This window comes from Suricata suricatta, chromosome 10 (genome assembly GCF_006229205.1).
Source record: "Suricata suricatta isolate VVHF042 chromosome 10, meerkat_22Aug2017_6uvM2_HiC, whole genome shotgun sequence".
In the NCBI taxonomy this organism is placed as follows: Eukaryota; Metazoa; Chordata; class Mammalia; order Carnivora; family Herpestidae; genus Suricata; species Suricata suricatta.
This window is the reverse complement of record NC_043709.1, coordinates 101,136,801-101,163,266: the sequence shown is the minus strand read 5'-3', so window position 1 is coordinate 101,163,266 and position 26,466 is coordinate 101,136,801. Positions and strand designations below refer to the sequence as shown.

The 26,466-nt window shown below is 42.3% G+C and overlaps 1 protein-coding gene across 3 annotated transcripts in view; it reads left to right on the top strand.

Annotated features, from left to right (window-relative positions):
* The window catches only part of TULP3 (TUB like protein 3), a 61,538-nt gene extending 37,490 nt beyond the window's left edge, over positions 1 to 24,048 (top strand). For 2 of the 3 annotated variants that reach the window (XM_029954229.1, XM_029954230.1), the window contains 9 exons: positions 9,000 to 9,159; positions 9,826 to 10,002; positions 15,095 to 15,222; positions 15,831 to 16,028; positions 17,918 to 18,030; positions 18,637 to 18,751; positions 21,321 to 21,419; positions 21,818 to 21,989; positions 23,113 to 24,048. In XM_029954229.1, coding sequence (XP_029810089.1) covers positions 9,000 to 9,159; positions 9,826 to 10,002; positions 15,095 to 15,222; positions 15,831 to 16,028; positions 17,918 to 18,030; positions 18,637 to 18,751; positions 21,321 to 21,419; positions 21,818 to 21,989; positions 23,113 to 23,246 — 1,296 coding nt within the window. In that variant the 3' untranslated portion in view covers positions 23,247 to 24,048. The remainder of the gene's footprint in view (positions 1 to 8,999; positions 9,160 to 9,825; positions 10,003 to 15,094; positions 15,223 to 15,830; positions 16,029 to 17,917; positions 18,031 to 18,636; positions 18,752 to 21,320; positions 21,420 to 21,817; positions 21,990 to 23,112) is intronic. The other variant, XM_029954231.1, reaches the window with a different exon arrangement.
* The last annotated feature ends 2,418 nt before the right edge of the window (positions 24,049 to 26,466 follow it).

Sequence of the window (26,466 nt, the reverse complement as noted above, 5' to 3'; positions counted from 1 at the left end):
ACATATTTCGCTTTCATTTGTGCATGTGTTCTAATTCAGGACATTCTATAGCTCTAGTCTTCCCCTGTAGGATCATTAACAGAGTATCTAGACTCTAGGTGGTTATACATACCTCTAAAGATTTGTCTTATTTATGTTAATGTTGGAATTATTAACGGAACTTCTAGTGTAATAAATTGCTTTAAAGGTGGACTCGTTAAAAGTGGGGGAAGAGGTTTCTTCTGGGCATGTGGAGATATGCAGGCCCACACTCTATAGGGCGAGGGCCCTGTGGGTTGGAACGGCACGCTGGTCCCAGGAACAGCACTGGCGCTCGTGCTTACGTGTGGCCACCCCCGAATGGCATCTTCTAAGTCTTTCATGGCGATGGTGGAGACTGCCATCGTGTTGCACTGACACTCAAGTCACCAAATGATGGGGTCTGGCCTCCTCACGTGCAGCTGGAAGGGGAATGTTGCCCAGTGGTCTTCAGGGATCCCCTGTATGCAAGCCTGTGTCCCCGTAGATGTTTGACATGTAGGTCGTGTGGTGGCCTCCATCATCAGCTGTGCCATCCTCCTGCTCAGGCCCTAGGCCTCCTCATGTGCTGTACCGTGAAGTGCACAGAGGGGAGCAGCTGTGATGCTAGGACAGGACGGCCCAGATGTGGCCCCAGCTGTCTAGCTCTGTCAGCTTCAAGGTCTAAATAGCAACAGAGGCCTGTCTGGAGCCACCTAGCTAGGCACATGACAACCACAGCTTCTCCACCCCTGGCGAGGCCCCCAGCAGAGACCAGAACCACTGGGCCCAGTGCTCCTGGCCACGCCTGCCTAGGACTCTCCCTGCACCCAGGTGAACACACCGAGTGTGCCTGTCCCCGGGCCACCATGGAAATGCTTGTGCAGCCTGCTGTTCAGAGCCCACCCTCCACGTGGGGAGGGCCAATGAACTCCAAGGGCCTAGCACCTGTATCTTGGCATGTGTCGGTGAAATCCACTTCGGGGCTTAGGGATCCCCAGGACATGTGGGCTTGGAAGGCTGGGGACCCCTACATGAGTGACCTGTCCTGGGGGAGCCTGGCTATAGCGCTTTTTATAGGTAGGCTTCCTGGAAGCCACTGCTGAGGTTAATAAACCAGCTGTATCCTCGCTCTGCCCTGCTTCCTTTAAAGAGACTGAGGGACATTCTGCAAATCTAGTTTTGCACAGCCAATCAGGAAAATAGCAAAAAACTTTCTAGTAATTACAGGTGGTTGTCTTGGCATAATCCTTTGAGAGGTGGGCTGCCTCTAAGCAGAGACACCCACCCACCCCCCGTGTTCTGCACACATCTGTAAAGTTGTCTGGTGAAGGGTGTGAAATAAACAATCCTTTCGAATACTGGTAAAACATAAAATAAAACTAGGAAGGAAGCTACTCTAACTGGGATCATGGGGAAAATTCTGATTATACATATAGTTTTACTTATACTTATCCTCCCTACCACACACAAAACAGATCAAAATACTTGAGATGGGCCCTTTATTTTCTATAGTCCATTGCATAGCAAACTGTATTTAGGGAGACGTGCCCACAAAATTGTAGATCTTTGATTTATTTTTATAAGGCTAACTGGTACATACTGTGCTAACATCTAAAATCTATGGTCATCATGGGCGCCTGGGTGGCTCAGTCGGTTAAGCATCTGGCTTCAGCTCAGGTCATGATCTCACGGTTCGTGGGTTCAAGCCCTGTGTCAGGCTCTGTGCTGACAGCTCAGAGCCTGGAGCCTGCTTCAGATTCTGTGTCTCCCTCTCTCTCTGACCCTACCCTGCTCACACTGTCTCTGTCTCTCAAAAATAAATAAAAAGACACAAAAAATTAAAAATAAAATAAGATAAAATCTATGGTCATCTATAAAATAACATATTAGACATAAGTTTTTGAATTTTGCATAGTTTTTGAATTTAGAGATACATTTTATTTTAAAAGGAGGTCCAAATACTTGTGTCATTTTTATTTTTTTCAGTGAGAATGCTACACATGATATGTATGTGGTATACATGTTGGGATTTTGTAAAGCCTTTTTATGGCACTTTTTAAAATAAAATTAAGGTTTTTTTTATGTAGGCAATAAAAGAATATGGTATGGATTCCAATGATACAGAAAAGATATTTCATGAACAGTCTCTCCCCCTCTCTTTGGCTTCATTCTTTACTAGAGGCTGTCACTGACTTCTAATGTATTTTTCCAGAGGTAGTCAGTAAATATCAAGACATTAAATTTTTTTTTAATTTTTTAAAGTAGTTAATTGTCAAATTAGTTTCCATACAACACCCAGTGTTCTTCCCCACAAGCGCCCTCCTCCATCACCACCACCTCTTTTCCCCCATCCCCCTTCAACCCTCAGTTCATTGTCAGTATTCAATAAGGACATTAAATTCTGTAGGAGTATTTTAAAATTCAAAAAAATGTCCAGGTCGATGTATAAATGTTGGTGTTAAATAGTGTGTGAGGATACTGTGAGGGGCCTGAAATGCTGCCTTAGGCTTAAGAAGGAGGTTGCTCAACAGGAGACAAGGGAATTTCCACAAATGCAAGCTGAGTGTTCAGATGATCTCTAATAAAGGCAGCTCTACAGAATGAGTAAGACATAGGGCTGGGAATCAAAAGCCTTTGGTTCTAGGTTTTAGTCTGCCATTAATTAGCTATGTGATTTTAGGGAAGATATTTTTTTAAATAATTTTTTAATGTTTATGTATTTTTGAGAGAGAGAGAGCATGAGCAGGGGAGAGGCAGAGAGAGGAGACACAGAATCTGAGGCAGGTGCCAGGCTCTGAGCCATCATCACAGAGCCTGACATGGGGCTCAAACTCACAAACTGTGAGTGAGATCTGACCTGAGCTGAAGTCAGACGCTTAACCGACTGAGCCACCCAGGTGCCCCTGGTTTTAGGTAAGATTCTAAAACTCTGGGGCCCACTGTTTCATCTGTAGAGTGAGGTCAGACTGGATAACAGAATGTTAGACAGGATCTTAGAGTGTGGAAGTTAGAGCTGGGATGCATGTACCTTGAGGAAGACTAGGCTTCTGCTCCGTCTGGGCCTCATAGGCTGGTAGAATGTTGACGGAAGGCTCAAGTCCAGGGCCTGCCAGCCTACCCGAGGCGTATTGTGCGCTCCCATCCGTGACAGTGGCTTACTCTGACAGGGATGATCAGGGAGGTGGGAGAGCCTAGGGGGACCGTTTTCTCCCCACCCCTACCTGATGCATATAGTGGATTAACTTCTTAGGAGTCCTGCTTTGGGAATATTCCCACGGTTGAGTCACTGGTCATGAATTTTGTAGGATGAGAGATAGTTTGATAAGAGCAGCCAAAATTCCTAAGTCTCATGAGGATTGTTCATACTAACCAGTTCATAAGAGATGACTCTAAACCTGGGATTGATTCATTAATTTCTAATGAACTATATAACAGACTCAGCTGGTCATCACATTCCTATCTGTGGGATGTTTGCAATTGGAAAAGTGGCCTGGTAAGTTTGAAATCAGAGCATGTGGGGTTTGTAAAATAATATTTATGGTAAACATCATTGTGTGGTGGTATAATTAATTCACTTCTACTAAAGGGATACACCTGCCAATGGAAAGAGATATGTGAGTCTCTGGCCAGGCCAGTCCCTGCCTTGGATGGTACTAGAGACACAAGATAACTCTTACTCTTGAAGTTTTATCCTACCTTATTTCCACAGTGACCATTTTCCTTCTCTTAACTGATTCTTTCATCATCCATGTTTCAGTAGTACTGAACAGATTATTTTCTTTCATATCTGTCTTCTTTCTCTGATAATATGATCTTAGGATTTAATATTTAAAAATCCTAGATTTACAGGGCACCTGGGTGGCCCAGTCGGTTGAGTGGCTGGCTTCATCTTAGGTCATGATCTCATGGTTCGTGGGTTTGAGCCCTGCGTTGGGCTCTGTGCTGACAGCTAGCTCAGAGCTTGGAGCGTGCTGCTGATTCTGTGTCTCCCTCTCTCTCTGACCCTCCCCTGCTCGCACTGTCTCTCTCAAAAATAAATAAAACATTAAAAAATTAAAAATCCTATATTTACAAATAATTTACACATGGCTATTTTTGTCCTAAATAAGGTTTTTGAACAGCTTTATTGAGATCTAATTCACACACTATAAATATATACCCAGTTAAAGTGTACACAGGAAGCTGCCTGGGTGGCTCAGTCAGTTGATCATCTGGCTCTTGATCTTGTCTCAGGTCATGATCTCATGGTTCGTGGGTTCGAGCCCCATGTCGGGCTCTTGCTGCTGGTATGGAGCTGCTTGCTTTCTCTTTATCTCCCACTCTCTCTGCCCTTCTCCCCACTCACACGCACACTCTCTCTCAAAATAACTTTGAAATAAAAGTGTACAAGTGGTTTTTAGACCTCCCATAAAATGGAATCCTATAATATGTAATCATTTGTGTCTGTCCTCTTTGACTTAGGAAAATGTTCATCCATGTTGTTACATATATCACCGCTTCAGTCCTTTTTATGGTTGAATAACATTCCTAGCTGTGAATATTCCACATTTAGTTTATTCATCAGTTGATGGACATTTGCATTGTTTTCACTCTTTGGCTATTACAAATAATGCTGCTCTGAACATTTCTGTGTAAATTTCTGTTCAGACGTGCTCTCGTCTCTCTTGTCTCTCTAAGTTTAGGTATCCCAAGGTGCACCTAATATCCTTGGGTAGTAGGAGTGGAATTCCTGCATGATATGGTAACTCTCTGTTTAACATGCTAAGGAACTGCCAGACTGTCTTCAGAAGTCATTGAGCCATTTTACACGGTCCCACCAGCAATGTTTGGGGCCTCCAGCATCTGCACATCCTTGTCAACACTTACTATTGTCTGTCTTTGTTTACAGCCATTTTAGTGGGTATGAAGAGGTATCCCATTGTAGTCTTGAGTTGCATTTCCCTAATGACTAGTGATGTTGAGCATTAAAATATACTTAGTGGCTCTTTGTATGTCCTCTTTGGAGACATGGAGAAATTAGGTTATTGTCTTTTTGTTATTAAATTATAAGAGTTCTTTATGTAGCCTGGATCCAATTCTGTGGGTTGTCTTTTTACTTTCTTAATGGTATTATTTTCAGCATAGAGTTTTAATTTATTTTTTCTTCTTTCTCTTGGACTTTTGGTGTCATGTCTAAGAAACCATTGTTTACCCCAGATTACCACGACTTGCTCCTATGTTTTCTTCTAAGAATGTTATACTTCCTGTGATTTGCTTTGAGTTAATTTTTATCTATGGTGTAAGATGAGATTCCAACTCTGTTATTTTGCATGTGGCTGTCCAGTCGTTCCAGCACCATTTACTGAAAAGGTATTCTTTCTCATTGAGTATATTTTGCTTTTATTTTTACTAGTTTCTAGTTACTCACTATTTCTTTTTTCAGGGTATGTGAACTCCTTAGCTGGCTATAGATTGTAAAGATTTTTACTCTTCCAGGGACGTTACTCTGCAGTAGGTGCATATTAGGTGGAGAACATTTATGCCATCTGGTGGACACTGATTTGAATTACAACATAGTCCTTTTTGGTCAGGTTGCTCATCTGTTCCTATCATTCTAAGAGAGGTCATTGGTGCACTGAATTGATATTTTAAGGAGCATAATTATGGGTGCCTGGGTGGCTCAGTTGGTTGAGCATCTGACTCTTCATTTTGGCTCAGGTCATGATACCAGGGTCATGGGATTCAGCTCTGTGTCAGGCTCTGTGCTGAGCATGGAGCCTGCCTACGATTTGCTCGCTTTCTCCCTCTGCCCTACACTCTCTGTCTCTCCCTCTAAAATTAAGAAAAAAAAAAAGTTTGATTTAAAAATTTTAGTCTCAGGGCGCCTGGGTAGCTTGGTCAGTTAAGCATCTAACTTCAGCTCAGGTCATGATCGCACAGTTCGTGGGTTTGAGCCCCATGTCTGTCTCTCTGCTCTCAGCATGGAGGCCGCCTCAGATCCTCTGTACCCCCACCTCTCTCTGCTTTTCCCCCCCACTCTCTCTCTCAAAAGTAAATAAACATTTAATTAAAAACAAAAACAAAAAAAATAAGATAAAAATTTTAGTCTCATCTTCTTATGATCTCATTTTGTGAGCCAGGAAGATTAGTTTTTAGCCAAACTGTTAGATCACAGGCAAGCATTCTGAACCTGCTAGTTGTCTGTGTGGTCAGCCAGTCTATTCCAGGAGTTTGTACTATAACCAGCCCATCAGTTCTAGGGAGTCTTTGTGGAAAATTGAGAATCAGTCAAGTCAGACTCTCACTAATTTGAGGCTTGCCTGAGCTTTATTATTTTATTGCATGAAGCCATTTGATGGAATCCCCATCATATCATCTCTTTTATTTCCTCATTTATTTTGGAATTACCATTCAATATTTTGCCTCCAGGTAGTGATAATAGGACAGACCACTGCATTCTGGAAAAGATGGATTCTTTGAGTTATTGTTCAGTTTCCAAGGGAATTGGGAAATTTAACGGTTTAGCTTATGTGACACTGAAGGTCTTGAAAGCAATATGTTTTAATTGCATTTAGGGCATCAAACAGTCACCTGTGGCTCTCTTCCTGACTATCCATCCTTCCTCCGATATTGTAAGGAATCCTTTGTTTATGCAGCCTCATTTATAGCATTTTAGGGAAGGTAAAACAAATGAAATATGAGTTGACGTTGTTGCATTGAAGCTCAACTAACACCTACTTTCTCCTTCCTCCAAACTATGTGAAGATGGTTAGAATGCTAAATCAGGAGACGCTTTTCACTGAAATGGCAATTTGCCTGCCTGTAGGTGTTTTATGATTTTTTTCTTGTGTACGGACTTGGACAAGAGTAGGCTATATTCAGTGCTGTAATGTAATAGCTGTGGCCCTGGGATTCACATTTCAAATCTACAGTTGTTGTTTTCCCCTCAACTTGTTGATCTAAATAATTGTCACTGGTGTTGATGTTGATAGAGAAAGGCTTTACCAGATACACTGGTAGGATCACTGTGGCCAGTAGTCTGGTCCCCCCACTGGTTTTGTCCGTGCATCTAAATGTAACCAGGTCCTTTGGCACAAACTCACACTGGTCAGACTCAACAACAGTCAGGTATGAACCCGGACACCAATTTATTAATCTACAATGAGAACTGCAGCTCTTCCAGGATACATACATCTCTGCTGCTCATGCCTCCCTGCTCTGGGAACGTGATACCTAAGAAGTTAATTGAAAATTAGAATGCTGGTTGGTAAGCAGGGCATCTGAGGAAATGAAAGGAGTAGTCCCGAGGGACATTCCTCCAAGGCCATGAAGAAGCCCTTCTATGGTTCCCTGTCCACAAACAGACTGAGCTCTCCCAGTAAATTGAATACGCTTGTCTACCAGATTCAACATTTCTCTGTTTTGAGACAGGTTGGATAAACTCTGTCAAATTCTTAGTCTTTTGCTGCCCTTTTCTGGACCACCAGCAGAGTACCCCTCTCCTGTAGAACATTTTTTCTTTATATATGTTAATAGAATGAATTGGCTGTGACTTGTATTTTTGCTTCATCAATTGTTGCCAGTTATGAGACCATATGAGACTTGGGGCCACGCAGACCCCCACATCTTTTGTATTTGTATATTGTAAGGACTTTCTCACATCTATGTTTTAGGTCTCTTCAGCCAGCTTACTTCTATCCACTATGCAAGACTTCTCAGTTGCTGGAAGAACCATATCTGCAAGTGCAGTGGGGAGAAGCTCAGTAAAGCCTCTTATGTCTTTAGTGTTTCTTTTACATTAAGGTCCATCTATTCATATCAATTCATGATTCTCAAAATACTCTGAGAACCTTGAGTTGTTTCTTCCCAGTTTGCTCTAACCTTTATTCATTCTTGATGAAATAGTCCGTTTTGGCCACATTATCTTTGCTTCCTAGTCTTTTTTCTTATTCACAGGGTTGGGTACAGAGTAGTTCTGTTTCTTCTGAGTCCTCTGCCATTTATCCACAAGCTTTCATCAGCCCAGTCATGGAAAAACATACATTCTTTTCTACTGATTGTCTCACCCGGTGGAGTACTCTTCTCATGGCACTTTTTAAAAGTACTATCAGTGAAGAAAGGTAAATACATAGCTTTTTGCCTAAGAAACAATAAAATAGGTTATAATATCTTTGCTGTAAAATCATGGCTTAGTTTTTTAGTTTGGGGCATGGCACTTTCCTTTTCTGAGACATCCCAGATCCATAATGATTTCCAGGTATTATAAGTTCTTATTTGTCAAAGCTTAAAAATAATACATGTGCTAGCACCTTCCTTTTCATCGTCTTGGGCTTTTTTCTCAGAGTCTCTCGTGCTTTTTTCTTGACTTTCCTTGCTACCATCTTCTCTATCACTTTTGTCCATAGAGTTGACTGCCTTCTATTTAGAATGTCCTGACTGCAAGATTTTTTTTTTTCCCCTCTTTATCCTTGGCCCTGATTTGTTTAATTTCTTTATGTATAAATGAGCAAGAAAGGAAAAGTCACTGCTCCATAGCTGATTAAAATAGTTTGAAGTTTAGAGGATATGATGTTTTATTCTTTTTCAATTATAAAAGTTAGAAAATTTAGGAAATACAAAAACTAGAAAAAGGAAGAAAAATCCATATTCTACCACCCAAAGAAATCACCATTACTGTGTTTATCTTTTCCCCTATGTGTGTTAATGTATTTTAAACTTATTATTATGCTTTGATAATAATGTAATTACTATAAATATTTTAAATAGACTTGGATCACGGCCTCAGCCTGGCTAGAAATGCATTTGTATCATTTTAATAGATCTTCAAAGGTGTTTGGTAAATATATAGTAAACAGAATGAGTGAATCCTTGTCCCTCTCTGTGCCTCAATTTTGCCACGTCTTAAGCAGGATAAATTAATTTGCAAGAGGTTTGTGAGAATTAGTGAAAAACTGTAAATGTTCGAAGCAGCTTGGTCTCATCACAACACTTCTGGCTATAATATCACCATTTTTTCCTAGAGAGCACTGCTGGAGAAGAAGCAGAGAAAAAAGCGCCTTGAGCCACTCATGGTACAGCCAAATCCAGAAGCAAGGCTACGTCGCTCAAAGCCAAGAGGTAGCGAGGAGCAAACTCCTTTGGTGGAGCCTCATACCCCACAGAATGACGTCATCCTACATGGTGGGTGTTTAGGCAGCATCTCTTCCCACCTGGGTGTGGTTTTCACAGACCTAGTAGAAGGTAGGAGGAGTTTCAGATGGACCAGAGGGACAGTTATTAGCCTTGTTACTAGGTACCTTCATAGATCTTTGTAATTACATTCTGGGTCTTTGAGTTCAAATGAAAGCCATGGTTTTCTCAGTGGAAGATACCTTGAAATTCATGTCTATCCTAGAACTGCTGTTTTTATTGCCAGACAAATTAGTCCAGAATGGCCTGTTTGAAGAACTGTCTTAATTGTTGCATCATGACAGCATTAATGTACTCCGTGAGGCCAGGAGTAGCAGAGAGCATCCATTCTTCCAATAGATAGGCTTCAAAGGACCACGTGAGATGGTGAGCTTGGACTTGGACAGGATCTGAACTTTGGAAGACCTACTTTGTTTTCATGGTCTCGTTCTTTAGTTTCTAAAGCATACACTCAAGTACATTTTATTTAGTGATAGTCACGCTGTTAATAAAATGAACACCAGTCCTGAGCTACTTTATTAACAAATGTCTCTGTGGATGTTAAGGAAGGAGAAGTGAAATGATTTGATGGTTCTTAATTCTGATCACATATACCCAAACCACCCAGATAAATAATGGATAATATTTTCCTCTTTTTTCCTTTCTTTTGGACCATAGGCATTGATGGTCCAGCTGCCTTTATAAAGCCAGATGCTCAAGATTTGGAAACCAAACTTCATGTTCTCTCAGTAGGCTCTTCTGCTACAGAAGAGGATACTGAAGGAAGTGTTGATGGGGAAAGCACCATGGATACTGCACCCAAGCCAGACCTCCAGGAGATTCTCCAAAAACATGGTGAGGATTGGTAATGACTGTTAGGCAGTTAATCACCTTTGTGGTTAATGATCTGGATGATTCAAAATTGCTTGGGTGGGGGGCGTCTGGGTGGCTCAGTTGGCTAAGTATCTGACTCTTGATTTTGGCCCAGGTCATGATTCCAGGGTCATGGGATCAAGCCCCATGTTGGGCTCTGTGCTAACGGTGCAGAGCTTGCTTGGGATTCTCTCTGCCCCTCTCCTGCCTGTGCTCTCTCTCTCAAAATAAATAAATAAACATTAAGTAAATAAATAAAATTGTTAGAACGTAGCTTATGGCTTTACAGTGATGATATCTGAGAATTGACTATTGTCAACCATAGTATTTATCCTGTTGCTGGAGAAAAATAAGATAATTAATGACATATTAGCAGCATTAGCTACTATATGTGCCTATTTCTTTCTGATGTTTTATTTTAATTCATTTCTTTTTAAGAGTTTTAAAATTTTTTTAAATATTCACTTATTTTTGAGAGAGAGAGAGTATGAGTGGGAAAGGGTTAGAGAGAGAGAGACAAAGAGAGAGAGAGAAAATCTGAAGCACGAGCCAGGCTCTGAGTTGTCCACACAGAGCTGGATGCCCAGCTCAGACTCACAAACTGTGAGATCATGACCCGAGCCAAAGTCAGGTGCTTAACCAATCTCTACACCCAATGTGGGGCTCGAACTCACAATCCTGAGATCAAGAATTGCATGCTCTACTGCCTGAGCCAGCCAAGCACCATGACATTTTATTTTTAGTTCCTATTCCTTCTTTTAACAAAGTTGCCACTCAGCACCCCTACTTGGCCTCCATTTCAGTTTATATTGATCTAGTGATAAGGGGAAAGATAAGTCATAGCTGAGCAGAAATACAAATTGTATCAAAATATCCTTAAGCTAGTATTTTTTTCACTGGAGCCTACTTTCTGCCAGTTGGATCTATCATTTCCGCAGACATTCCTATACATTTTGGAAAGTTTTCTTTTCTTCTTAGAAAAATAATTTTATAGTGGGAAGGAATTAAGTGTCCCCTTTTCTGGTAAGAAGACTGAAACCCTGATAAACATGGATACATGTTTATCAGGCCCCTACTTTGTAATAGATGGGCACAGTAGGTCCTGGGACGTGTGACACAGGAGATTCTACCACCCGATGGTAGAACAGATGTACACTCAAACAAATTCACATACTCATCTAAGAAATATGTATTGAGTATATGCTATATTTTAGGCATTGTTCTAGACACTTAGGCTACAATAGTAAACAAGGTTCCTGCCCTCCTGAAGTGTCTATTGTAATTGAGGCATCATGTACTTAAATAGCCAAGGGAGCACTGAGAAGGGTACCTAACCCAGAGCTGAAGGACTGGAAAGCTTCCCAGAGAAAGTGATGTCTAAGCTAGAGCCTGGTGCAGGAACCACTGGCTGGTTCAGAATGGCTGGAGCGAGCATGAGGGAATAAGACGGGCAGGGGGATCAAAGAGGGAAGCCTGGAGGGGTACGTGGGTCTGATTATATAGGCGAGTGGAGGTCATATTAGGAATTTGGACTTTATTTGAAGAGTAATAGGAACCTATGAGGGAATTTAATCTTTGGAATGTTATCATTAGATTTGGGCTTATTGGGAAAATTAAGAAAAATTACTCTGCACCATAAAGAATTAATTGGAGGTGGGAGGCAAGTATGGAAGCAGGGAAACTTAGGGAGGAAATGGTTTGGCTGGTGGCCCGGCCTGGAGTTATAACATAGTGTACGCCAGAGTAAAAACCAGGGAGAAGTAGAGTTACGCTGCGTGGGCAAGGAGAAGGGACAAGCAGGGCATCCGAAGGAGCTGGTGATAAGCCGAGCTGTGAAGGATGCACCGCCCCTGTGCACTGTTGAGGCAGCAGGCCAACAATTTGAATGTTTCTTGTATGTCGGGCACGTGACATACATGATCTCAATTAATTTAATATTTAGAACAGTGCTCTGCGGAGTTGATACATGTTAGTCTCTCCATTTTACATACAAGAAAATTATTAATTTGTCTGAGATCATACTGCTAGTAAGGTGGCAAAGTTCGGCAGAAGGGGGAAAATAGTTGGGGAGATAGAGGGAGGCAAACCATGAGCGACTCTTGAATACTGAGAACAAACTGAGGGCTGATGGGGGAGGGGAAAAGCGAAAGGGGGGTGATGGGCATGGAGGAGGGCACTTGTTGGGATGAGCACTGGGTGTTACATGGAAACCAACTTGACAATAAACTATAAAAGGGAAAAAAAATAAGGCTTTGGTAGAATTCCCCTCTGGAAAAAAATTTGCAAATCAATTCACATTACATTAATAAGAAAATGATAAGAACCATATGATCATTTCAGCTGATGCAGAAAACTCTCAACATAAAACTCTCAACAAAGTAAGTTTAGAGGGAACATACCTAAACATAATAAAGGGCATCTATGAAAAACCCGTAGCTAACATCATCTTTAACAGGAGAGCTTTCCCCCTACGGTCAGGAACAAGACAAGGATGTCCACTCTCACCACTTGTATTCAACGTATTACTGGAGGTCATAATGCGAACTGTGTAAAAATAGATCATAGTTGTCCGTCCTCTGAGATGGTTGAATGTGAGCAGAAATGGTTTGGAGAAAAAAGCCACACTGCTTATTTTTAAGTCTACTTGTAAATTCATAATTTGGATGTGAAGGATAACTTTATCCTAAAGAGAAAAGGGAATTTAGTTTCAGTCACGGCTCTGCCTCTTTCTCTTGGGCAAATGATTCTTCCTGAGCCTGGTATTATCACATGTAAATTTGAGCACTTTACTTCTCTTACAACACACAGCACACTTTATTTTATGCCTGTGTTCCTCCTTAGATATGATCTATAAACAAGAAACAAACAAGAAAGACTACCAGTATTTCCTCTTCGAACTCATATGAATGTGAGGATAAAATGAGAAAATAGTTTTTAGTCAAATAGTTTTTAATTTTTTATAAAAGATACTTCCTAAATCCAAGGCATTTCAAACATTCCCAACTCAAATTAGTTAACTAGACTAGAGATGAACACAATTCTGGAAAACAAAAAAGTAAGTGATAGAACAACAGATCATTGAATTTTTACAACAGTGGTAAAATACACATAACATAAAATGTATCATTTTGCCCATTTTTACGTGTACCGGTTAGTGACATTACGTACATTCACACTGTGCAGCTCTCACCACGCTCCATCTCCAGACCTTGCTCATGTCCCCATAATAAAACTCTATGTCATTAAATAATACCTCCCCATTCTTCTGTGCCCTGCCTCCCAGGTCATCACTATTCTACTTTCTGTCTCTGTGAGTTTGACTACTATAAATGAAATCATAAAATATTTTTCCTTTTTAAAAAATTTGTCCTTTAGTGACTGGCTTATTTCACTTAGCATAATGTCTCAAGGCTCATCCATGTTGTAGTCTGTGTCAGAATTCCCTTCCTTTTATGTGGTATATATATATATACACAGTGGAGTATTACATGGTAATGAGAAAGAATGACATATGGCCATTTGTAGCAAAGTGGATGGACCTCGAGGGTGTCATGCTAAGGGAAATAAGTCAGGCAGAGAAGGACAGAAACCATATGTTTGCACTCATAGGTCTAACAGGAGAACAGGGGAAACCTAGTGGAAGACCAGGGGGAGGGGAAGAGGGAAAGAGAGTTGGGGAGAGAGAGGGGCGCAAAACCTGAGAGACTACTGAATACTGAAAACGAACCGAGGGTTGAAGGAGGAGGGGAAGGGAAAAATGAGGTTGTGGTGATGGAGGATGGCACTTGTGGGGAAGAGCACTGGGTATTATATGGAAACCAATTTGACAATAAACTATTTAAAAAAAAAAAATTCCCTTCCTTTTGAAAGCTAAATAATATTCCATTGCATGTATATACCACAATTTATCATTCATCAGTGGACGGATATTTGGGTTGTTTCTGCCTTTTGGATATTATAAATAATGCTGCTGTGAACATTGGTGTACAGGTATCTGTTTGAGTCTGTGCTTTGAATTTTTTTGGGTATACTCAGAAGTGGGATTGCTGGATCATATGGCAATTTTATATTTAAATATTTTGGGGGGGCACCTGGGTGGCTCAGTTGGTTAAGGATCTGACTCTTGATTATGGCTCAGGTCATGATCTTTCAGTTTGTGGGTCCAAGCCCCCTGTTGGGCTCTGCTGACAGAGCGGAGCCTACTTGGGGTTTTCTGTCTCCCTCTCTTTCGGCCCCAACCCCTGTTCATGTGCCTGCCCCCCCCCAAATAATATAATGAATAAACATTTTTAGGAGCGCTTGGATGGTTCAGTGGTTTAAGCATCCCACACTTGATATTGGCTCAGGTCATGGTCTCACAGTTCTTGAGCTGGAGCCATCCACTGGGATCTGCGCTGACAGTGCGGAACCTGTTGGGATTCTATGTCTCTTTCTCTGCCCCTCCCCCCCCCACTTACACTCTCTCTTGCTTGCTCTCAATAACTAAATAACTAAAAGAAAATAACTGAACATTAAAAAAATAAACACTTTAGGAACTACCATATTGTTTTGCAGTGATTGCACCATTTTAATTGCCCCCAGCAAGGCACAGCATTCCACAAGGGTTCCAATTTCTCCACATCCTCACCAGTATTTATATTCTGTTTTTTAAATAAGAGACATCGCAATGCTTATGAAACAGCATCTCATTGTGATTTTGATTTGCACTTCCCTAGGGACTAATGTTGAGCATCTTTTCATGTGTTTATTGGCCACTTAATATCTTTTTTGAAGAAATGTCTAGTCATGTTTTTACCCATTTCTGAATTGAGTTGTTTTGCTGTTGTTGTTGTAGGAGTGTTTTATATATTCTGGCTATTAAATCGTATCAGATACATGACAACAGTGGAAAAGGAAAACAAGGGATAGATCTGAGTGAGAATATGAAGAAAGAACTGTCAAAATTTGGATAAAGTGTTACATTTTAAGTCAGAATAGTTGGGATATATTAAGCAAGAAAATGAAAGTTATTTTGATTTGAAGATTTATTTTTTAAACCAGTGTTGGCATTTTGACAGCTCTTCCTTTCTTCCAGGTATCTCAGGTAGTTTGAACTTTGATGAAGAGGAGACTGATGGGGAAGAAGAAGGAAAAAAATTATGTCATTTGCCATATTCAGATGCAGAGACACCCAATTCTGCATCCAGCCAGAAATCAACCACAGTATGTAGTTCTGAAATGTCTTCCTTTGGAACTTATTAAGCTATTTCCCAAATGTATCTCTAATATTTAAACAGGATTACTGAGTGAGGGTTCCTTCAAAAGATTTTTTTTAATGTTTATTTATTTTTGAGAGAGAGAGAGAGAGAGTCCATGCACATGCGCATGTGGGAAAGGGGCAGAGAGGAAGAGGGACAGAGTATTCAAAGTGGGCTCTGTGCTAAGAGTGGAGAGCCTCATGCAGGGTTTGGACTTAAGAACCATGAGATCGTGACCTGAGCTGAAGTCAGATGCTTAAGAGATTGAGCCACCCAGGCACCCTTCTTTCAAAAGACGTAGGTCAAATATGGTCTTAAAGTTCATGTCTCCCCTAATTTCTTGTGTCTTAAGCCAGCTATTGTGAAGTGATATCCCACTTTTGTACTTGGCTCCTTCATTACTCCCAATATTCATATACTTATTTAACTTCTCAGAGCTTCCCTTTATTTTGTCCAAAGACTAGAGACATAGGGATAAGTCACTAAATTATCTTGTCCATTGCTTGTTTCTTGACGAGAATAAGAAGTTTTCAAATCCAACCTCCTATTGCTCACACGTGGCTGTTCTTTCAGGATACAGGAGCTTCTGGTACTGCAACCCAACAAACTGACAACCAGCTGGGAGAAGTGGAGAATTTGGAGGACTTTGCATATAGTCCTGCCCCTCGAGGTGTTACAGTGAAGTGCCGGATAACCAGGGACAAAAAAGGAATGGATCGGGGTCTTTTCCCCACTTACTATATGCACTTGGAAAAAGATGAAAATCGGAAGGTATGAGAAATGATTCCTTTAAAAATTTTTTTCTCTTTTAGGGGTGCCTGAGTGGCTTAGTCAGTTGAGCAAATGACTTTGGCTCATGTCCTGATCTCACAATTTGTGGGTTCAAGTCCCCCATTGGGCTTGCTGCTGTCAGCCTGTCCACACAGCGCCTGCTTCAGATCCTCTGTCCCCTTCTCTTTCTGCCCCTCCCCCGCTCTCCCTCTCTCAGAAAATAAATAAAACATTAAAAAATTTTTTTTTAATTTTTTTCTTTTATTTATTTGAGAGAAGGAGAGCAGGGGAAAGGGCCAGAGGAAGAGAGAGGAGAGAAAGAGAATCCCAACCAAATCAACACTCAGCGCAGAGCCTGACATACGCTCAATCCCACAACCCCGGGATCATGACCTGAGCCAAGACCAAGAGCAGGACACTCAAGCTACTCAGCCCCCCCAGGCACCCTAAGAATTGATTCTTTTTTTTTTAATGGTTTGGGTTTTGTTTGTTTGTTTGTTTTTTTGAGACAGAGAGAGATATAGTATGAGCAGGAGAGGAATAGAGAGAGAGGGAGACACATAAACCGAAGTGGGCTCCAGGCTCTGAGCTGTCAGCACAGAGCCTGATGCGGGGCTCAAACCCATAAACTGTGAGATCATGACCCAAGCCGAAGTTGGACACTTAACTGACTGAGCCACCCAGGCGCCCCAAGAATTGATTCTTAAGACAGACCTTGAAATAGAAGGGAAGAATGTTGTGGGAATAGATTGTTGAAGGGCTTCAGGATAGGGGACTGGCACTGGTAACAGACCAAGTCATCTGGGAGTGGATTGTACTTCTTAACTCCCAGGTGCCGTGGCTTCAAAGAGCTCATAGTCTCAAAGCCAAAATATATCCCAACCCAAAGAAAAAGAGTTTTATCCAGAATATAAGAAAATGGAAGAGAATATTTGAATGTGATTATTTGCACTTCTATCCTTTTTTTTTTTTTTTTTTTGGAAAGGGGAAGGTGTTACTGTGTGCGCTTTGGTTTTTATTTTAATTATGCTAGAACATGACATTTTGGAAGAAAAAGCAAGTTTTAGGGAATAGGAGGAAGTAGAAATACAGAAGAGCATGCAAGTGAAATGTCTTATTTCTGACTCTAGAAGTTCTAATTTACTTTAAATACAAATTGGAGACAATTTAATACTTGCTAACGAACAGTGTATTTTGTATTGCTACCAGGTCTAAGTGGATGATTTTAAGAGGACAGAAATGAGATGATGACTTATATCATTGTTATTATAACCACTATTTGTTAAGTGTTTATGCTGTACCAGGCATGTGCTATATAATATCTCCTGTATTATAGGAGAGATAGGATTTCCCTGCCTCATAGATGAGTGACTGGGACATAGGGAGTGACATACCCGCCTCAAGTCACACTAATACATGGCAGAGCCAGACTCAAACCCATATCTGTTTGATTTCAAAGTCCCTTCCTTAACTACTGCCATTCTCCTCCTTCCCTGTCATTGTCCAAGTCTAGTGGGATTTAGGAAGAATGCATACATAGCACAGTATTCATATCACTGAAGGTACGAAAAGGAATATGAAGAAAGCAGTTGCAGTAAAAAGTGGGAAGGATGGGATGGGGTGCCTAGGTGGCTCAGTTGGTTAAGTGTCTGACTTCAGCCCAGGTCAGGATCTCACGGTTCCTGAGTTTGAGCTCCACGTCGGGTTCGGTGCTGACAGGGCGGCACCTGCTTGGAATCGTCTGTCTCCTTCACTCTATGCCCCTCCCCCATTTGCGCTGACTCTGCCTCTCTAAAAAATATATAAATAAACTTAAAAAAAAAAAAAAAAAGAACAAGCCATGGTGGTCCTCTTGACGTTTTCGACTGACATTTTTTTTCTTTTTCCAGATATTTCTTCTTGCAGGTAGAAAGCGGAAAAAGAGCAAAACATCCAACTACCTTATCTCCACTGATCCAACAGATTTATCTCGTGAAGGGGAAAGTTATATCGGCAAACTCAGGTGAGAGCAGCCTTGTTTTACTGATCTATTCTTTCTGATACTTTTATTCCTGTAGTTTTAGAACAATCTATATCTTTTCTTCCTTCTTTCCTTCCTTCCTTCCTTCCTTTCTTCCTTCCTTCATTTCTTTCTTTCTTTCTTCCTTTCTTTTAATGTTTATTCATCTTTGAGAGAGACAGAGAGAATGAGTGAGAGAGTGAATGAGCGAGCAGGGGAGGGGCAGAGAGAGAGGGGACAGAGGATCCCGAGCGGGCTCTGAGCCCACAGCAGAGAGCCTGAAGCAGAGCTTAAACTCAGAGAACTGTGAGATTGTGACCTGAGCCAAAGTCAGACACTCAAGCGACTGAGCCACCTAGGTGCCCCAAAACAATCCATATCTTCTTTACAATGAGCATATATTGATGTTGTAATCCTAAAAAACAAACAAACATAGAAGTTAACAGAAAATCTAAGTCCCTTCCTTATTTAATGAGTGATCTTTGAAAAAGTAGTGATGAACATTTGGAGAACAGGCAAATGAGCTCTGTTACACACTGTCCTAGATTTGTATTTGTGTAGGAGAAAAAATATAGATCGTTAACGGCGACATTTACCTCTTGATTCTAGATCCAACCTCATGGGGACCAAGTTTACAGTGTACGACCACGGTGTCAGCCCGGCCAAGGCCCAGGGCCTGGTAGAGAAGGCCTACACCCGGCAGGAGCTGGCAGCCGTCTGCTACGTACGTGCCAGGCTCGTGGCGCACTCTGTTCCCGAGACTTTTCCTTACCCTCCTGTGTGTCCTGCTGGCCCTTTAAACCTGACCAATGCTGCACTCACAGTATCCCCTCCCAAGCTTGTTTCTACTTCTGTGATCCCCCTTTCCTGTTGCTGGTATCGTTTTGTCTGTATATTCATTGTAATTATTTATGAATTACCAAGTTTGGTTATTTTTAATTTTTTAAAAACATTTCTTGCCTTATCGGCTCTTTGATTTCCTAATGCCATTAACTCAGTCCATTTATTACCTCTTACCCACTGGCCAGAGGTTACAGCAAAGTAGAAACTGGTCTCTTTCAGTGTTTCCCTAATTCAGTCTATCCTGCTGCCAGATGGATCTTCCTAAAACACAGCGCAGTAAATCCTATGGTTCTCTTGCTTCACGGCTTTTAGTGACTACCCACTGCATACAGAATAAAGGCCTAATACTTTCGGCTTTCCTCCGGACTCCTCTAGTGGCCTGGCCCTGTCCTGTTCCCATACTGGGAGCCTCACCAGCCCCCTGTCATTGCACCGTGTGACCTCTCCTTACCCGAGAGCCTTACCTTTCCCCTACTTGTCCGTTGTCTAAGCACTGATGCCGTCGGAGAAGTCTTCTCTGACCATTCGAGAGAGTTGACCTTTGCATGTGTACATCCCCATGGCCCCCTGTGCTTCCTCCAGTCACTCACATAGTCTACTTGTTCCTGCTGGTTCCACACGTACCTTCTCTACCAGTGCGTAAACTCTTAGTCTCTGCTACATCCTCACCAGCACAGGGCCCAGTGCGTGGTAAGCACTCCAAAGTCATTGAGTAAAAGAAAGCAAGAAGCAGTTAACCTGACTTAACTTTGTTGCTTTGATCCCAAAGTCACAACTTTTTCATAAATTGGAATTAATCTCATCATTTCCCATGAAATGTTGGTTAACTTAATATTTTATAATGTATATATTTTTTTCTCTGAACTTCATTTCTCCATTACATATTTTAACTATGCATAACTTTCATATACATGTACATAGGTACATGTATATACGTATAGGTATATAAACACAAGGGTATATATTTACCTGTTTAATGTGCTTATTTTATTCATATATATTCCACCTTTTTAGGGTTTTTAAAAAACTTTTATTTTTCATTTTATTTATTTTAGAGAGTGTGTGCTCAAGCAGGGTAGGGGGGAGGGAGAGGAAGAGAGAAAGAATCCCAAGCAGGCTCCACACTCAGCGTGCAGCCTGACACAGGACTTGATCCCACGACCTTGGGATCATGACCTGAGCCCCTATCAAGAGTCAGACGCTTGACCGACTGAGCCACCCAGGCACTCCTAGGTTTATTGTTTTTTTAAATTGAGGTGTAATTTCATATTAGTTTCAGATGTATAATGTAATGATTTTATATATATATATATATATATATATATATATATATATCAAAATGATCATCACAATAAGTTTAGTTAATATGCATCACCATGCATGGTTACAGCTGTTTCTCTTATGATAAGAACTTTTAAGATCTACTCTCTTAGCAGCTTTCAAATAGACAGTACAGTATTATTATCACTTTTTTTATTTATAGAGGTGACAATGTTACATTAGTTTCAGGTATACACCTTAGTGATTTGACAAGAGTATACATCATGCTATGTTCACAGCCAGTGTGGCTGCCATCTGTCCTGGACACATGGCTCTCACAATCCCACTCCCTGATGATATTCCTTATCTGGATACAGGCACTGGGGTTATTTACTTCCTGGTACATTCCCTACATAATTTAAGCTGTAGTTCTCACTGTATATCATATAGTGCCATGTCCTCATTGGGAAATATTTATTGATGATGAAAAAATTGAAAAAAATGTATTTTTTAGTTTATTTTGAGAGAGAGAGCAAGTAGGTTAGGGGCAGAGAGAGAGAATCCCAAACAGGCTCTGCACTATCAGCCCAGAGCTCAATATGGGGCCTGAACTCACAACCGTGAGATCATGACCTCAGCTGAAGTCAAGAGTCTGATGCTTAACCAACTGAGCCACCCAGGTACCCCAAAATTGTTTTTTTTTTAAGTTTATTTATTTTGAGAAAGAGAGTGCATGCTCATGAGTGAGGGAGGGGCAAAGAGAGAGGGAGAGAGAATCCCAAGCAAGCTCCATGTTGTCAGTGTAGAGCCTGACGCAGGGCTGGATTTCATGACTCTGAGATCATGACCTGCCTGAGCTGAAACCAAGAGTCAGACACTTAACTCACTGAACCTCATCCCTGTGATGAGGACAAAATTGGCAAGTTTGCTCACAGTTGTCTCAAGTTTCACTTAGGAGTAAAGAGAATAAAGTTTCGAGCCAATAGAATCTATTTTAAATTCAAGTGTTCAAATTAGGTTTAAAAGGAGGTACAGTATCACCTTCCTTGTTTTGATTCTCTGTTCACCTACAGTAAAGTAATAAAATAGATTTTAGTGGTTTTGACATCATCATTGGACATTTTACATGCCCAAGAGAGTCTTGTGTTTTTCCTTTCATTTTTCAAATTCCGCCTTGTTCCATCTTCCAGGAAACAAATGTACTTGGATTTAAAGGTCCTAGGAAAATGTCTGTGATCATTCCAGGCATGAGTATGAATCATGAACGGATCCCATTTCGGCCACGAAATGTAAGTAAGGACATATTCAATCAACAAAGGAGTCTCACAGACAAGAATACAGTACAGATAAGATCAATACAAAAATGTATTGATTCTTACAGAACTCAAATTGGAGAATGGCTCATACCATTCTCCAGGAGAGTGATCACTCTAGAACCTCAGGACGAGGGTAGTTGCAGCAGAATTGCTAAAAGCAGTTGGTTTGAAACTGCTTGGTCTGTCAAGAGAAATGCTGGATAATCTACCAGTTTTTAAAACCTGCCTTCACTTTGGGCTTTCTCTGTGTCTGTCACACCCTTTCTGAAATGGAGGAAGTACTCTCCTACTCTCCCTTCTACCTCACAGAGCTGAGAGTGAATGATTTCCTGTGGTTCTCAGTACAAAGCGATGATTTTCTCTTCAAACAGGACCATGAGAGCTTGCTTTCCAAATGGCAGAACAAAACCATGGAAAACTTGATTGAACTGCACAACAAGGCCCCAGTGTGGAATGATGACACGCAGTCCTACGTCCTGAACTTCCACGGCCGGGTCACACAGGCATCTGTGAAGAACTTCCAGATAGTCCACGAGAATGACCGTGAGCCCGCAGGAAGGGTTGGGTGCGAATGGGGGGAAAGATGTTCTTACCCGGTGGGGGAATGAGTACTTCCTTTCACCAGCAGGAAGTTCTGCTCAGGGGAGAATGATTATTATTATTTTTTAAGTGTTTATTTATGTTTGAGAGAGCGTGAGCTGGGGAGAGGCGGTGGGGCAGGGGGAGTAGACAGAAGATCTGAAGTGGGCTCCAGGCTGACAGCAGCGAGCCCAATGCAGGGTCAGACTCACAAACCATGAGATCATGGCTGAGCCAAAGTTGGTTGCTCAACTGCCTGAGCCACCCAGGCACTCCCCCAGGGGAGTATTATTTAAGAAAGAAATGATTTCTTTGGAAAGACTAAAGTGTAGTTTTAAAGTAAAACTTCTTGATAAAAATTTTTTAATGTTTATTTATTTTTGAGGGAGAGAGACAGAGTACAAGTGGGGGAAGGGCACAGAAAGAGACCGAGACAGAATCTGAGGCAGGCTCCAGGCTCCGAGCTGTCTGCACAGAGCCTGATGTGAGGCTGGAACCCACAAACTGTGAGATCATGACCTGAGCTGAAGTCGGACGCTTAACTGACTGAGCTACCCAGGTGCCCCTAAAAGTTCTTTTTAAAAAAATGTTTGTTTTTGAGAGATAGTGTGTGAGAGAGAATCTCAAGGAGGCTCTGCGTGCTGACAGCTTTCAGCCCTGTGTGGGGCTTGATCTCATAAACCTCGAGGTCATGACCTGAACTGAAATCAAGAGTCAGATGCTTAACCGACTGAGCCACCTGGTGCTCGTTAAAGTAAAACTTATGAACCACTGGGAAGCCAATGCAAATGACCCTCGCTCAAACTCTGGTCCTTGGAGCTTGTACTGTTCCCTCCTCTTGTCCTCGCCTGCTGGTCAAGAGTGGTCTCCTGCTCTCTGTAGTTGAGAGGAATAGTAATAGAAACTTGGCACACAGTTAGCAGACACTCTTGTCAATGCCTCTTTCCATCCTTCCCAAAGTTTCCCATTTTAAGGAGATCTGGTGATTAACAGACCGATTTGAAGGATTCTCTCCTGTGTCTGTAGTAGACTTTCCCCCGGTACAGCCCCACTGCTTTCTAACGTCCTAATTCCTCTCTGTCCCTAGCTGACTACATCGTCATGCAGTTTGGGCGCGTGGCAGACGACGTGTTCACCCTGGACTACAACTACCCACTGTGTGCACTTCAGGCCTTCGCCATCGGGCTTTCCAGCTTCGACAGCAAGCTGGCCTGCGAATGAGGGACACGGCGGGGGCCGGGCTTCCTCACTCAGAGCTCTCAGTCACCTTTGCTTCTGCCCCAGGACATGAAGAGCGACTGCCTGCCCCTTTGGGAGTAATCCCTGAATGTATGTATGTATCTCTGTGTGCGTCTACACGTGTGTGTGCACATATGTACACGTGTATCCACGCGCATCTGTGTACACACGCCCCCAGCTTCTCTGGGTTTCACAGACCTGGTCAGGGGTCACAGCTGAACACGGGTGAGAGAGTGTTCAAAGCCCACAGAGGTTCTTGTTCAGAGCTATGCCCAGCAGATTCTGTGCCCTCGAGAGTCTGACTCCCTACGCTTGTGCAGCTCGAATCAGGTTCTAATGATTAAATACTTGGGTCTTTTTTCTTGAAGACCTTTGTCCTGAGTGGGATAGTTCTCTAAATTGCCTTTGGTCTTCAGTCCGCAAACTGGTTTCATAACGGCCAGACAGGCTCCCACAGCCGCAGACACAGCGATGGCCCGCTCGTAAACAGACGCGTGCGGCTGTGTTCCACTGAAACTTTATTTACAAAAATAGGGCAGATTTGGTCCGTGGGCTGTGGTGTGCCGACCCCTGCTCCAGATATATTTCTGTAAGCTACATGGCCATCTTCCAGAATTGGCCTGTGGTCATGATATCGTGTGAGTGGGAAATGCCTATCTCTAGGAAGCAACAGTCCCACAGATTGGATCCAAAAAGGCTACATCCATCCACATACCTTGTTTTTTTTCTATTTTTTATTTTTTAAGTAAGTTTTATGCCCAACATGGGGCTTGAACTCATGACCCTGAGATCAAAAGTCACATGCTGTACTGACTGAGCCAGCCAGGTACCCCTTAAAAATTTATTTTATTTTTTTTCAAGTAAGCATTATGCCCAACGTGGGACTTTTTAAATTTTTTCTTTTACTTTTTTTTTTTTTAAAGTAAGCCTTGCTTTTACCTTGTTTTGGTGACTGTGGTTTCCAGAGCATCATTTACCCTCAGAACTGGGAAAACGCCCCCATCGTGATCATTTTGAGTCCACATAGGTGGCTTGATTCTGCTGTACCCAAAGTGCCCAGTGCCAGCCGCTGTACCCTCTCTACAGGAAGAAGTTCTGCTCACCAGGACTGGCATTGCACTGTCTTTATCAGGGAGCGAGGTGTTTCTTTGGTCGAGCTAGCTTACTTTCCCTGTGGGGCTTGGAAGACACGGATGTCACAGTCCCCCCCCTCCCTTCCTTCCCACAGAGCAGGCTGGCCAGCAGCAGTCTCAGAGTGGCTGCGGCCAGACTTGTGATCAGGGATGTGAGAAGTGTATGCAGTGGTCTTAATTTCAGTTTAGGCTGAAAGCATGAATTCCAGAGGTGACTTAGTCTAGTCAAGATGAAGAGTGAATGACAGTTGCCTTCATTTCCGATCCAGGAGTGCCTCCTACAGCTCCATTATATGGAGCCATTAGTATAGAGAGACACACATACCTGTAGACCATGTAAGAGGTAAGAGAACATATATCTCAAAACTTGTTGTCATGGCGCAGAGAGGTGGCAGGGAGGCTTTGGTGAGGGCCTGCTAGATGACTCTGAGCTCTGTGGACCTTGTTGGCAGAGCTTTGGGCCTCTCTTCTTAACCTAAACATCATCAGCTCCCTAAAGCCTGCCTCATTGGTACAGATCACGCTCCTGTCACTTTTCCTCACAGATCATAAGAGCTTTGCCAAGGCTTTCAGATTATTAGCACCTCCCAACATGCTGTATGACTCTGCTTGCTACCAGTTCACCAGTGTCAGAAAGCATCTGATTTGGGAGAGTCCAGGAACGTTGTGAGTTCTGCTTTCAGCCTCGTTCACCTCCCAGTGTGCCCTGAGCGGTTGGCCAGCATGGGGCAAGGGATCAGCTGCTCTTGGTCCAGTGTACTTCCTTTCCATGGACTTCCTTTTCGCCCCACTTCCTGTTGTTCCCTGCTCAACATCAAATCTCAATGCGAAGGAGGGAGACGAGGGAGATGAAAAGACTCTGCTCATCCCCCTCTGGCGAGTCCTATCTGCTTTGTTTTGACATGGCTGGTTTCCGTCTCAGGCCTGCTTCCTATCAAGTGCCTCATTCATACAAGTGTCCTAAAGCCCTTCAGGCCGCTGGCACTGCCTCCTCATGGACTGACCGATCAACCCTTGTGGAAAACAGGAAGCTGTTCCCGTCTCTCCGCTTGCGTACATGACAGTGTGTGGAGACAGGGAGCCTGTTGGGACTGCGGGATCCAAGCCTGCTTCCTCCTCTCTGTCCGGCTCGTCTGGCTCGGAGAGTCTACCTACCAGCCCCTTGTACTTTCTGCTTGAGCGTGCAGGTGATTGGTTTTACATAAATCATATTTATACCTTTTGTATGCTACAGAAATAAAGATAATTTATATAAAAATGTGTCATCTATCTTCTTTGAAAAGTCCTATCCCTTACAGAGTTCCTGCAGTCATGTTCTGTAATGATCATTTCCTTTTTTTTTTTAAAGTTTATTTATTTTGAGAGAGAGGGCATGGGTTGGGGAGAGAGAGAGGGAGAGAGAGATTCCCAGGCAGGCTCCATGCTTGCCCTGGAACCAATCCCAGGAACTGTGAGATCATGACCTGAGCCAAGATCTAGAGTTGGATGCTTAGCCAACTGAGCCACCCAGGTGCCCCTGTAATAATCCTTTTCATCATGTAAATCAGTTAATCCCAGGACAGCAGGAGTCTGTAAACTCAGAAGTTTGTATTCTAGAGACTGTCTAGACTCATCATATTCATGACACCAAGAATTTTCTAGATGGATGATAGAGCCAAGAACTGAGCAGAGAGGGTGCCCCAGAAGGGTGGGGTTTGTATTGTTCTAGATTCCTGCACCGGTCATCCTTCTAGATGATCATTGTTGGTATTGCTTACTTATCCAGCAGCAGAACCAATTAAATACCTAAAACCGAAACAGACCCTATCTCTTGCCTCTGAGTGTTCACATTTTAGAGCTACCTTCTAGAGACAAGTTGAAAAAAATTATGTGCTCACAGATATTTACCAGGCCATCCTGCTGTTTAGATCGCACAACTAGCATCAATTCACTTCCTTTAGCATTATAGGTACAGAAATAAAGCAATGGTTTGATTGAGGCCAAATCCCAGGGTTCTGGCCCCCTTTCTGCCAGTGATTTGCCATGTGCCTCTTTCCTCATCTATGGATTGAGAGATTTTGGTATGATCT